The sequence below is a fragment of the Macaca mulatta genome, chromosome 1, assembly GCF_049350105.2.
Source record: "Macaca mulatta isolate MMU2019108-1 chromosome 1, T2T-MMU8v2.0, whole genome shotgun sequence".
Classification (NCBI taxonomy): Eukaryota; Metazoa; Chordata; class Mammalia; order Primates; family Cercopithecidae; genus Macaca; species Macaca mulatta.
In genome coordinates this window covers 204,342,576-204,355,736 of record NC_133406.1, presented here as the reverse complement: position 1 = coordinate 204,355,736, position 13,161 = coordinate 204,342,576, and the positions used below count along the sequence as shown (strand labels likewise).

The window sequence follows — 13,161 nt, the reverse complement described above, 5'->3', positions numbered from 1 at the left end:
CATTTCAGGGCAGACATAAATGACGATGAGGCACCAATGTGTTGTGCTTCAGAGATTATAAACTCCTTATGTAAATATTATCTCACTTGATGATAAGAGGAATATTTCTTTCTTTAAAAAAGATTACTGGCTGGGTGTGGTGGCTCACGCCTATAATCCCAGAGCTTTGGGAGGCCAAGGCTGGAGGATCACTTGAGGCCAGGAGTTTGAGACCAGCCTGGGCAACACAGTTAGGCCCTGCCTCTACAAAAAATTGAAAGCAATTAGCTGGGTGTGGTGGCAGGCCTGGAAGCTGAAGCAGGAGGATCGCTTGAGCCCAGGAATTCAATACTGCAGTGAGCTCTGATTGTGCCACTGTACTCCAACCTAGGCCACATAAGGAGAGCCTGTCTAAAAAATAAAAATAAAAATAAATCTGATTTTTAAAAGCAAATCTAAACATTTTTACTTAAAATTAAATATTATAAAAATGGGGCCAACCATGGTAATTGACTCTGAATAACATCTGATGCAAACAGATAAGTCTGCCCACTGGTTAGAGGTGAAAACACTTGCAGTGTTGCTGTAAGACATGTACTTTGAATAGCACCATTTTTGAATGCCTTAATTTCCACATTTGATCCATAATCTTGATACTACAGTGTAGTGCTATATCTCACACTGCTGTTCAAATGGAAAATTTCCCTCTGGTGAGAAAGAAGTGTACAAACCAAAGTGTCTATAGTTTTAGGTCTTCATTCATCTAGATATTTTGCACTACTGAATGAAACATCACTAGTTAAGGGCCAGGAAAACCCTCAGGTATGAGAAATAGGAACAGATATGGTTGAACAAGATTATCCTTAATTAAACCAGTTATCCTGGCCTAAATGTGAGCATATGTGGATACCGAGAACATACACTTATAGAAATTCAAATTTGAAAGAAAACTGGGTTACTTAAAATAATTATACAAAATCACTTATTAAACATGAGCAGTTATTATTGAAATATGGAAATTCCTCCTTCTTTTGTTGAACACAAAGGACACTCCAGATGATTGCCTGTGGCCATATCTCTTTAGAGCAGAGGCAAGGGAGAGCAGTGAAATTATTATTTTAGGTACTCTCTACCTGTAAGTAATTGACAGAAGTACGCTGAGGGCTCAGGCCAGCATTTTAAAGCATTTCAACACATTTTATGGGGGAAGGGGGAGCTGAGGGCTGGTTGTACTTAAATGGAAGAGCTACAGAGAGAGGGGAGAGGGGATACATTTCCAACACACCCCCCCCCAGTGACACAAATGAACTGACTGTGGCTCCATACAGAAATGCTAAACTCACACTTGACCTTTAGATTTTACTCTAGACTTAATCCTATTACTCAGTGAGGGAGAACCAAATCGATTACCAACACAGGGTGTCCCTGACATCTGACAATTTCAAACCATCCCAGCTTGCCCTTAATGTGCCCTAACGTTTCCCCACCGTGGACAGCTCAGAGAGACATAGAACTCTGTCAGGTTTGCCTCATGCCCGACCACTTCCCTTGGACTGAAACAAGAAAGAACCTGCAATAAACTGGGTTTTCTAACCTTTTTCTTACCATAGCCTACATAAAATGCAGCATTTGCAAGGAAACAGGCACAACTGAAAAGCTATATGTAAGTCCTCAAAACAGAGAATATGAAGAATTTTCCACAGACTTATGTAAGCCAGGGAGGAGGAGTGCCGAAGAAGAATTCAAGTTAAAGCATCACATCAACTCTGGCTAGGTTAATGCTTACAAAGAGCTACTATTCACCTAGGTGCTGAGTCATTTCTCTGGGGTCTTTGAGCCCTTATTAGGAGCTCCGAAAAGAGCTTAGACCCAGATAAATCAGTTCTGGACGAAAGAATACCCCAAGGTGATTGTTAGCTACTCGGGCAAAGTGAAAAGCAAATTGAAGTCTTTCCCTGTGGGAAGTGAAGCGCTCTGGAGCACCATGGCTCCTGGTGCAAGAGCATGCAGACAGTTCAACTGCTGGGAAGAGCATGCAGACAATTCAACTGCTGGGTTCTGTCCTTGTGGGCAGAACAGTGAGTACAAATGCCCCCAAAGAGGAAATGGCAGTTTAATGGTTGGGCCAGGACACCTAGGGCTCCCTCTTCTCGTTTCATTCTTTGGAAATAAGATAGAGGCACACGTTAACGTGTTTTTGTCTTACAATTTGCTTCACCCAGCCCTTGGTTGAGGCAGACCTATTAGGTACCAGACACTGAAATAAACACCACAGGCACAAAGAGGAAGGAGATGTTATCCTGGCCCTAGAGAAGCAGCACATCATCTTTAAGTTACACCTGAGGAATAGTTTTTTTTTAAAAATTAATGTATTTTTTATTTTTTTTCCTTCATCCTAACATCCCCGAATAAATAGTTTTAATCAGACCCACCCATCAGTCTAAGTGTTGGTTTTTGGCATGCAAATGAGTTCTGCATACTTTTCACGAGGCTGGAATATACTAGGAGCCAAATTTCTTTTTTTTTTTTTCTTTTTTTTTTTTTTTTTGTTGAGACAGAGTCTCGCTTTGTCGCCCAGACTGGAGTGCAGTGGCCGGATCTCAGCTCACTGCAAGCTCCGCCTCCCGGGTTCACGCCATTCTCCTGCCTCAGCCTCCCCAGTAGCTGGGACTACAGGCGTCCGCCACCTCGCCCGGCTAGTTTTTGTATTTTTTAGTAGAGACGGGGTTTCACCGTGTTAGCCAGGATGGTCTCGATCTCCTGATCTTGTGATCTGCCCGTCTCGGCCTCCCAAAGTGCTGGGATTACAGGCTTCAGCCACCGCGCCCGGCCTAGGAGCCAAATTTCATCAGGAAGAGGCTAAGGCAGGGGAGGGAAGGGATCTTTCACAGGAGCTTCAGAAAGTTGGTAAATGGGTTCTCCACATAGCAAGGTTCGTCTTGGGTTCGGATTATGAAGCCAGTTTCTGTTCATTATTTTTGAACACTTATGTTAAAATACATTTCAATGATTCAATTATGTATATGAAAAGCTCTCAAAATCCACACTTCATATCTGAAATTCTGCCATGCATCAAGGGAAGGATGGGTCAAAAATTGCTCAAGGAGGCCGGGCGCGGTGGCTCAAGCCTGTAATCCCAGCACTTTGGGAGGCCCAGACGATCGGATCACAAGGTCAGGAGATCGAGACCATCCTGGCTAACACGGTGAAACCCCGTCTCTACTAAAAAAAAATACAAAAAAAAAAAAAAAAAAACTAGCCGGGCGAGGTGGCGGGCGCCTGTGGTCCCAGCTACTCGGGAGGCTGAGGCAGGAGAATGGCGTGAACCCGGGAGGCGGAGCTTGCAGTGAGCTGAGATCCGGCCACAGCACTCCAGCCTGGGCGACAGAGCGAGACTCAGTCTCAAAAAAAAAAAAAAAAAAAAAAAAAAAAAAAAAAAAAAATTGCTCAAGGAGAAGTGTCAAAGGATGGTTGTGAAATATAATAAAAGTGTATCAAGCACTTCAATTGGGCTTTTTTTTGAGCCTGGTCTGATGAAGTAATTATCTTGATGAAAGCAATCAAGTTTTTACCAATTACCTCTGCTCTAAATTGACTTGTTTATGGGAATATGAAATTTGGAGCCAAGAATTTAGAGAGAGGCTAGGAAACCCCTCCCGAATAGTTACCATGTTTGAATCCTTTCTATGTCCCAGGCACTGGGCTTAGAACTTTATATGCACTATCTCATTTAAACTCCAAGACAACTCTGAATTATTATCCTCATTCCTTTTTTTTTTCCCCTGCCAGACCACTTATCGTTTTATATTATCCTCATTCTATTAAAGAGGGAAACTGAATTGGAGAGTTTAAAGTGCAAGGCCACACAGCTGGTGATGGAGCTGAAATTAAAATGAGGTCTGTTTGATCTAATGCCTGTGCTTTTAAATATTATTATTATTATTATTTTTGAAGTGGAGTCTCACTCTGTCGCCCAGGCTGGAGTGCAGTGGCATGATCTCGGCTCACTGCAACTTCTGCCTCCCAGGTTCAAGTGATTCTCCTGCCTCAGCCTCCCAAGTAGCTGGGATTATAAGCGCCCGCCACCACGCCCGGCTAATTTTTGTGTTTTTAGTAGAGACGGGGTTTCATCATGTTGGCCAGGCTGGTCTCAAACTCCTGACCTCAAGTGATCCTCCTGCCTCGGATTCCCAAAGTGCTGGGAATCACTTTGGGAATGAGTCACTCACCTGGCCTGTTAAATATATATGTTATCTTCTCAGCATACTTGGTGTGGTGAGAGCATTTAAAATATTGAGGAGGATGGCTGATGATAGGTACACACCACACCCAAATGTCAAATGACAGAAGGTACCTGAGATATTTAAAGGCTGAGAAAGTCTAAGGCTTTATTCTGAAGAGTTGACAACTTTTTCAGGTTTGCTGCTTATAGTAGGTAAGGGGAAACTGAAGCTTTTGCATGATGAGGCCACACTGCATGCATGATGTCATGCCTTCTGCCCACAGTCCTGGCAGCCATGCAGTTACATGCTTCAATTTTTCTTGGTTGGTCTGTGAGCTTAGGAGAATGGCTCAGGGAGGGTCACTCATGTTGAAGCACAATTCTTTGGTTGCATGACACTTTAACAAAGTTGTTTTAAGGACTATCAAATAGGATGACATACCCAAAAGTATAGCTATTGCCCCAGCTGTCCCTGCAAAGTTTGGAACTGAGAAAAGGAGACAGATCCCTCAGGTACAGTATGGCTTTTTGGTCAGAGTTTGCTTAGTTTCCATCTTACGTGCTGTATTTATTCCTCTTAAGTAAAAGATTCAAATGTATAACCAATATTTCAGCTAAAGACAAACTCATGCCTATTTTCTTACTTTGACTTTGAAATGTTTCAAGCGGTCCCACTTTAAGCCCTGCTGATAAAGGCCTGAGTGAACCTGTGAATGCACACTGAACACATGCAGCCCAGAGATAGCATACCTCGTTTTCTGTCCACCTCTGTCCATTCATCTACATGAAGCATACAAAAAGAAAACACCAGTTCATGAAGCAAGAACATTATTTTCGAGGAGGTTTTAAACATACTAATTCCAATGATCTTATCTATGAAACTTTACTTTTCATGTTGGCATTTAATGTTTACTGTGAACATACTGCCTTCTATTTGAAACCTTTAAAAGGATGATGGATAACAACACATTTCAAAAAAGCCCAAGAAAGGCTATGTCTTATGGAGAGTGGCCTAAGAAGAGAGTAAACGGAGGAGGATTAGTTATCCTGTGGTTCATCTTGAAAGGCCTAAGAAGCCCCGCTCTCTAATGCTACAAGAATACATATCATCAGTAGCAGGCTTTTAAAGATGCTAGCCTCCATGAGGAAGAATAATTCCAAGAACAGGCAGAGAAAAGAGTTTCTTTGTGTACAATCTGAGGTTTCTTTTCTTCTTCTTCTTCTTCTTCTTCTTTTTATTAATGTAAGATTTCCCTTTCTAGAGGACAGATGGAACTGCTCAAATTAGAAAACTTGAAATGTGAATTAAAAGGAAAATGTCAGCATTTGTTTCTGTTTTACTTTATATATATATATAGATGCATGATTTCCATGTAAAAAGAAGGGAATAATGATGGGACCACTATGAAGAAAGCTTCTGAGGACAAAGGCAGTTGGGGAGATCCCAAGAGGAGACCAAATAAGGAAAAATGCAGTTGGCTAGAGAAATCGGTGAGAATCAAGACTCTACTGGTTGAAACCTGGTTCTACTTACTGGCTACATAAACTTCAAGCAACTTGTTTAACCTCAGTTTCATTTGTAAAATAGGGATCATAATAGTACCTACCTCACAGGCCTATTGTGGGGATAAATGCATAACACACATCAAATGCTTAGCTGGCTTCCCTTCAAGTTCTGTTTCCTCTACTGAGGGACATTAGACAATACCCATAAAGGATGGAAGATGACTTTTTTTCTTTCCTTAATTTTTGGTGGGGATTTCAATCTAGAAGAACCACCCCCAGATAGAAAAGTTCTATACACATCTGTATTTTTAAAACATTTTGGCCAGGCACAGTGGCTCATGCCTGTAATCCCAGAACTTTGGGAGGCCAAGGTGGGTGGATCACCTGAGGTCAAGAGTTCGAGACCAGCCTGGCCAACATGGTGAAACCCCATCTCTACAAAAAATACAAAAATTAGCCGGGTGTGGTGGTGCATGCCTATAGTACCAGCTACTTGGGAGGCTGAAGCAGGAGGATTGCTTGAACCCAGGAGGTGAAGGTTGCAGTGAGTGGAGATTGCGCCACTGCACTCCAGCCTGGGCGACAGAGCAACACTCCGTCTCAAAAAACAAAAACAAAAACAAACAAACAAACAAAAAACCCAAAACCATTTTGTAATTCATAGTTTCTTTTGGAAACATTTGCCACTAGGTTGTGGTACGAGGGGTGATTTCTGAAGTTATAATCAAAGCATATACATGGCTTCAACACATAATACCAACAGCTCCCAAGAGAGCAGTCTGAAAGCATGCCCAGTGCCATATCCTAACCGGCTGCAAAGTGTGTTCATTACAAGATCACACTCCTCTGGGACAATTCACCATCTTCCCCACCAAGAGTCATGGGCTTTTGAAAAGACAATATTGGGAGAGCAGCACCAAGAGTTTGGCAGATACTGTTTTCTTTGGCACAATGTCCACATCTATCTTTCTGTGGCATTTATTTTTTATCTGTTTATTTTGAGAGGGAGACTTGCTTTGTTGCCCAGGCTGGAGTACAGTGGCGTGATATCGGCTCACTGCAACCTCTGCCTCCCAGGTTCAAGGGATTCTCCTGCCTCCGCCTCCTGAGTAGCTGGGATTACAGGCATCTGTCACCACGACCGGGTAGTTTTCGTATTTTTGGTGGAGATGGGTTTTCACCATGTTGGCCAGGTTGGTCTCGAACTCCTGACCTCAGGTGATCCCCCCACTTCGGGGTCCAAAAATGCTGGGAATATAGGCATGAGCCACTGCGCCTGGCCTCTGCAGCATTTATTTAACTGGTTGTCTAGTGGCACAGACTTGTGGGAATTCAAGGAGGTGGCGTTTTAATCCCCTTGCAGGTGTGTTTGGGAATAGTGGTGCCGCAAGGGGGTCATCTCTGAAGGGCAGTGACTCTCGCTGATAAAATTGAACTGGCAGATGCTCCCCAAGGCAAGCAGGCTGAGCGCCAGCAGGGGTCTCTGTAGTGCTATGTGCTCCCCCACTCCTTTCTTCCTGAGAATCCAGAGAAGAGAAACACCCTCTTTTTCTATTATTTCTCCAGATGACTTATTTGTGACAACTCCACTTTAGTTCTATTTTGAGTGGGGCAGGCCCACGGCTATGCAGAGCTAGTCGTTAAACTGGAACTAGAAAAATAAAACCAGAGTCCCATTGCCCTTTTGTTGCTCCTGCTACACTGTGATTGACCTGTCTTGGAAAAATCACTTTGTGGCCACATGCCTCAGTTTCCTCTCCTGTAAAATGAGGAATTTAAGCAAAATATAATAAGGTCTTATTTATCAATTTTTTAAGAGGCAAAGGTAGCTTTTATTATTCTCGCCATTGCTTAAAACAGGAGACTACATTCAATATGCAACACTCAATAGTTGCCCCATAGAGAGAACACTTCCTTTCTGTTGAATGCTAAACTAGAGGCTGCATTGTAGGGGAAGCTGCAACATCTGCCTTGGCCTTGTGGGAACTGGGAAGGCCTCCAGGAGACCAATTAGTCATATAAGATAATGAAAACATCTAGAAGAAATATGATTTCCATTCAAAGCTTCGAAGAGGACTAGTTTACCAAGTCTATGTTTTATAGGCTCCTGTGTACAGGGATATGTTACAGGGGCTCCCGCTCCTGCAGCCACACCAACTTTAAATGGTGGAATAGGTGGAAGACATGAGTGTTTCTCAGTCCTTTGAATCCTATGCTCTCTACCCTGCTTTCTCACTCTATCTTCTACAGATGTCCAGCTGCCAACTACTTTGTCGTTGCTTTGATAAAAATCAGTGGGTATATTGGATATATATTTTTCAAACTCCTCCCTCTCCTCCTGACCTACCAACCCCACAAAGATTCTGATATAGTCCCCAAGGTATGGCAGCAGAGTAGAGTGGTGGTTAAGGGGACATTGGCTCAGTATGAGCTTTGGAGCCTGATGCCTTGGGCTCAGATCCTTTACTTTTCCTCTTATCAGCCATGTAACTCTGGGCAAATTAGTCTTAGTTTCTCCATCGGTAAAATGGGGATAGTAATATTACATACGTGTTACAATAGTTGGGAGGATTAAGGTTTTTAAGAGAAGCCCTTGGTACAAAGTAAGTGCTTGATTTTTCATTGTTTTATTGTTGATTGTTGTCACCGGAATCAGTTACTGGAGTGGACTGATCAATAGCCCTACCTCCAGTGAATGTCCAGAAGGGCTGCATCAGGCTCCATACAGTAGCTCACATAGTGTTTGACACTCAGTCAAAATCTGTGGAATGAATGAGTGTGCGAATGTAAATTACTAAAGATGGCCGAAACTCCCTAAAATCATATTTAGCAAAACCAGAATAAAGGCTATAACTCCTAAAGGTAAAGCTGTCCCCTAGTATTCAGAGGGCCTTGCTCAGACTTCCTGTTGAAAGATACCTATTACTCATTGTGTTAAACATAATAAGTACATTATTTCATTCAATCCTTACAACTTTGCTTTAAGGTATATATATTATTACCATTTTATGGAGAAACAGGTTTATAGAGGTTACACCCGAAGGTTGTGCAATTAGTTAAACAGTAAAGCTGGAATTGGGACCCAGGTCTATAAGACTCCAGAGAGTATGTTCTTAATTGCTAATTTACACTATCTTCCAAGATGCAGACTACCTACCAGTCTGAGGACTCCAGCATGTCACTTCATTGGTGCCACTAGCCTGAATGAAATCTGATCACACAGGCACCAAGGAAAACAGAACCCTCTCACAGAAAAAATAACAATGCTATATAAAACTGCCAATTTAGATAATCAGTTCAACAAACATTTATTGATCACTAATTTATTCTGGTCTAGGAATTATGGTAGGTGCTGGAGTACAAAGATGAATAAGACAATCAAGCAGGAGATAGACATATACACAGATCATTTCAGTATAGTATGGCCAGTGATAAGCTAGCAAGGAGCAGGCATGGGGTGCTATGGGAGCATAGGGTGCTATGAGAGCACGCGCAGGCCCTTTCTGCATATGGGGGGGCTTCCTGAAGGAGATGATTCTTAAGCCGAATAATGCAAGATCGAAGAGGAAGAATGTAGGGATGGGAATTACTAGCACAGAAACACGAACAAACATGGTTTAAGCGGAGATCTATGAGCCGTTTGGTATTACTGGGAAACAGGAGGCAGGCAGTGGTAGAAGAAGGGACTGCAGAGGAAGACAGAGATCAGATCAGGAAGGGCCCTGAAATGGCCTGTGCAAAAAGGTCTTAACCCAGACGGCAGTGGAAAGTTGACAAAGGGTTTTAGGCAGGGGCAAGCATGGACAGATACGCATTTTAGAAAACTCACTGGCAGCAATGTGCAGAATGAATGGGGGGTTATGTTATAGGGAGTTATTTTTAGCTTTTATGCATGGACTTGGACTCAGTCACATACACACAATAGTTAATATCTGAATATGTATGCTTAGCATCTGAATATGTATGTTGAACATCAATTGAGCATACAAAGATTAATGGAGAGAATTTTTTTTTTTTTTTTTTTTTTTTTTGAGACGGAGTGTCGCTCTGTCGCCCAGGCTGGAGTGCAGTGGCGCAATCTGGGCTCACTGCAAGCTCCGCCTCCCGAGTTCACGCCATTCTCCTGCCTCAGCCTCCCGAGTAGCTGGGACTACAGGCGCCCGCCACTGCGCCCGGCTAATTTTTTCTATTTTTAGTAGAGACGGGGTTTCACCGTGGTCTCGATTTCCTGACCTTGTGATCCGCCCGCCTCGGCCTCCCAAAGTGCTGGGATTACAGGCGTGAGCCACCGCGCCCAGCCCTGAGAGAATGTTTTAACTGGCGGCCATATCAATTGCCTTTTCAACTTTTCCTCCTCTACTTTGAAATATAATATTTCCTTCATAATTAATCCTAGGAAATTTGGTATAAGCAAGTTGTTTGCCGAGAAGGGAGGAAAAGAGGAAAAAGAACAGAGTGGCAGAGTGTTCTGAGTCATCATTTTTCTGGGGATTAGTGTGGTGTCCATAGGAGCCAGATTTTGCATTTTTGAAGCTCTCATATTATTTTCACAATTGTATTCCCCTCCAACACTTGAGAGAGTTATAACTTTCTTATTTTTTTCATATTTTTCTATATTTTTTTAGAATCCCAAATTTCTAGAAGTACTTCTGAGATGAGTAAGACCAATCTCCAGCTTATGTGGTAAGATACTACCATAAAGGAATGAAGAATCAGAACCTGGGCCGGGCGCGGTGGCTCATGCCTGTAATCTCAGTACTTCGGAAGGCCGAGGCAGGCGGATCACTTGAGTCCAGGAATTCGAGACCAGCCTGGGAAACATGGTGAAACCCATCTCTACTAAAAATACAAAAATTAGCTGGGCGTGGTGGTGCATGCCTATAATCCCAGCTACTTGGGAGGCTGAGGCACGAGAATCGCTGGAACCCAGGAGGCAGAGGTTGCAGTGAGCCGAGATCGTGCCACACGCTCCAGCCTGGGCGACAGAGCAAGACTCTGTCTCAAAAAAAAAAAAAAAAAAAAAAAAAAAAAAGAATCAGAACCTGTTCCTTGGGAGTAAAGAGGACGCTTGGTCTAGCAACGGGTATGATACCAGATGGTGGGCAGCTGGGACTCCTACATTTGGAAGGGACTGATTGACAAGAGATACCGGGAAATCACCTCTCATTTGAAGAAATGGGAAAATTAGGTAGATCAGGTACCCTAGTGTCCATTGGGAGTATTAAGCTCTTCTGCTGTGAAAAGAGCTTTTGGGGGATTTGACTCCTGAGGGGCTCCAAATGGATGTGGCTTGTAAGAAAGGTCCCTGGTTATAAGAGTGAAGTGTGTAGGAGTGCGGGTCTGGCTGTGGGTGTTAGGGCGATGATGAAAGGGCGGGGCTGCGGGCTGCGGGTCTGGCGGAGCGGGCAGGGGGCCTCTCACCTTTGCGGGCCTTGTCTCCCGGGATGTTCTGGGCCCGCAGCCGTTGGTCCAGGATGTAAAGCATCTCCCCGCCCAAGTTCAAGAAGAGCAGCGGTAGCGTCCGCACCGACATAGTGCTGGAAACGAGCGGGGCTGGTGAAGAGCCCCGGCGTTAGGTAGCCAGTGGCCTGGAGGCCAGGCCGCAGCGTCCCAATAGTCTGGTTGCTAGGGCAACGCCGCAACGGGAAAAGCTAGCCAATCAGAAGGCGGTTTGGTGGGAGGTGCCCTGAGGTCGGGCGCTAATTGGTCTGGGTGGCGGACCCTCCCGAGGGGGCGTTGGCCGTGACTGGAGAGCTGTGCTTCTGAGACTAGGTCTTTCCTTCGGAAGGGCGAAGGCCGGGCCGGGCCATGGTCTGGGGGTGGTGTTGACACAGCTAGCCCGGAGCTCGGGACCCCGGCCGCTGGCGCGGGGCCTCAGGTGCCTACAGGAGAGAAAAGCCCAGGCAGAAGGGCATTAGAGCAGACTCGGGTCAGACGGACCTGGGTTGGAATCACGGCTCGTGATGTCTTGCTGTGTGACTTCGGGCAGGGTTTGAGCCTTGGCTTCCTCTTACGTAACATGGAGCTGGCATTCACATCACAGGGCGGCTGAGAGGAATCAGTGAGATCGTGGAAAGGCCCCGAAAGCACTCAGTAAAAATGGTAACTGACTTTTCTTTTAGATGGGGGAAGGATCAGAAGTCCTGAGTCGTTTGCATCGCCTCCCAGAAGTTTACTTGAAGTGAAGCCCCTCCTGGTTTCATACTCCATGAAGCAAACCGGTCCCGTCCGTCCCCGTGTGTCCGGCTCCCAGAGGATGCGCCCTGGGGGCTCTGTGAAGTTCCCTTCTCGACGCTGTTCCAAAGGCCTTCCAACCATTTCTTTTTTTCTTTTCTTTCCTTTTTTCTTTTTCTTTTCTTTTTTTTTTTTTTTTTTTTTTTTGATACGGAGTTTTTGTCGCCCAGGCTGGAGTGCAGTGGCGCGATCTTGGCTCATTGCAACTTCCACCCTTCAGGGTTCAAACGATTCTCCTGCCTCAGCCTCTCTAGTAGCTGGGATTACAGGCGCCCGCCACCATGCTCGGCTAATTTTTGTATTTTCAGTAGACACGAGGTTTCACCATGTTGGCTAGGCTGGTCTGGAACTCCTGACCTCAAGTGATCTGCCCGCCTCGACGTGAGCTATCACGCCCGGCCCAACCATTTCTCTTTGAGGGCAGTGACTCCCTTCTTCACCTTCATCTTGAGCTCCAGGATTACTTTTTGCCATCTGCTGTACATTTGTACTCTGATGAACAACCATTTCTGTAAGTTTCAGTACTTCCAAAACCTACTAATTATCTTTCGGAACCTCCAGCTACTCAAACTTGAAACTTGGGCCTTGGCTTTCAAATCTGTTTCCCTGGGTCCTTACCAGTCATCATATTATGCTTTTTCCTTCAATACCTTTTTTTCATTCATCCATTCATTTGTTTTTCTGTCTGTATTGCTATGTTCCTCTGTATTACTGTTCTTTTCTCTTTTCTACCCTGCACTGGCTGCTAAGCTAAATGTCAGAAGACATCACTTTTTTTTTTGAGACAGAGTTTCACTCTTGTTGCCCAGGCTGGTGTGCAATGGCATGATCTTGGCTCGCTGCAACCTCCGCCTCCTGGTTTCAAGCGATTCTTCTACCTCAGCCTCCTGAGTAAGCTGGGATTACAGGCATGGGCTAGGCTACCATGCCCGCTAATTTTGTATTTTTAATAGAGATGGGGTTTAATCATGTTAGCCAGACTAGTCTCGAACTCCTGACCTCAGGTGATCTGCCCGCCTCGGCTTCCCAAAGTGTTGGGATTACAGGCATGAGCCACCATGCCCGGCCAACATCACTTTCAACATGACACATCCCTTCAGTGGTTTCCTACTGATTGCCAGATCACAGCCTTGATGCCTTGGCATGGCATTCCAGGCTCTCCACTGGCTCCAGCTACCTTTTTTTTTTTTTTAAAAGATGGGGGTCTTACTTTGTTGCCC

The 13,161-nt window shown here is 44.5% G+C and overlaps 1 protein-coding gene across 3 annotated transcripts in view; it reads right to left on the bottom strand.

Moving 5' to 3' along the window:
- OSCP1 (organic solute carrier partner 1) overlaps positions 1–11,345 on the bottom strand; it is a 32,953-nt gene extending 21,608 nt beyond the window's left edge. Inside the window, exons 1-2 of one of the 3 annotated variants that reach the window (XM_015135483.3) lie at positions 11,129–11,345; positions 8,394–8,468 (exon numbers count right to left, since the gene is read on the bottom strand). In XM_015135483.3, the coding sequence (XP_014990969.2) occupies positions 8,394–8,421 (28 nt within the window). In that variant the 5' untranslated portion in view covers positions 8,422–8,468; positions 11,129–11,345. Of the gene's footprint in view, positions 1–4,951; positions 4,982–8,393; positions 8,469–11,128 lie in introns of all 3 variants that reach the window. The other 2 variants (XM_002802316.4, XM_015135476.3) reach the window with 2 other exon arrangements.
- Between the last annotated feature and the right edge of the window lie 1,816 nt (positions 11,346–13,161).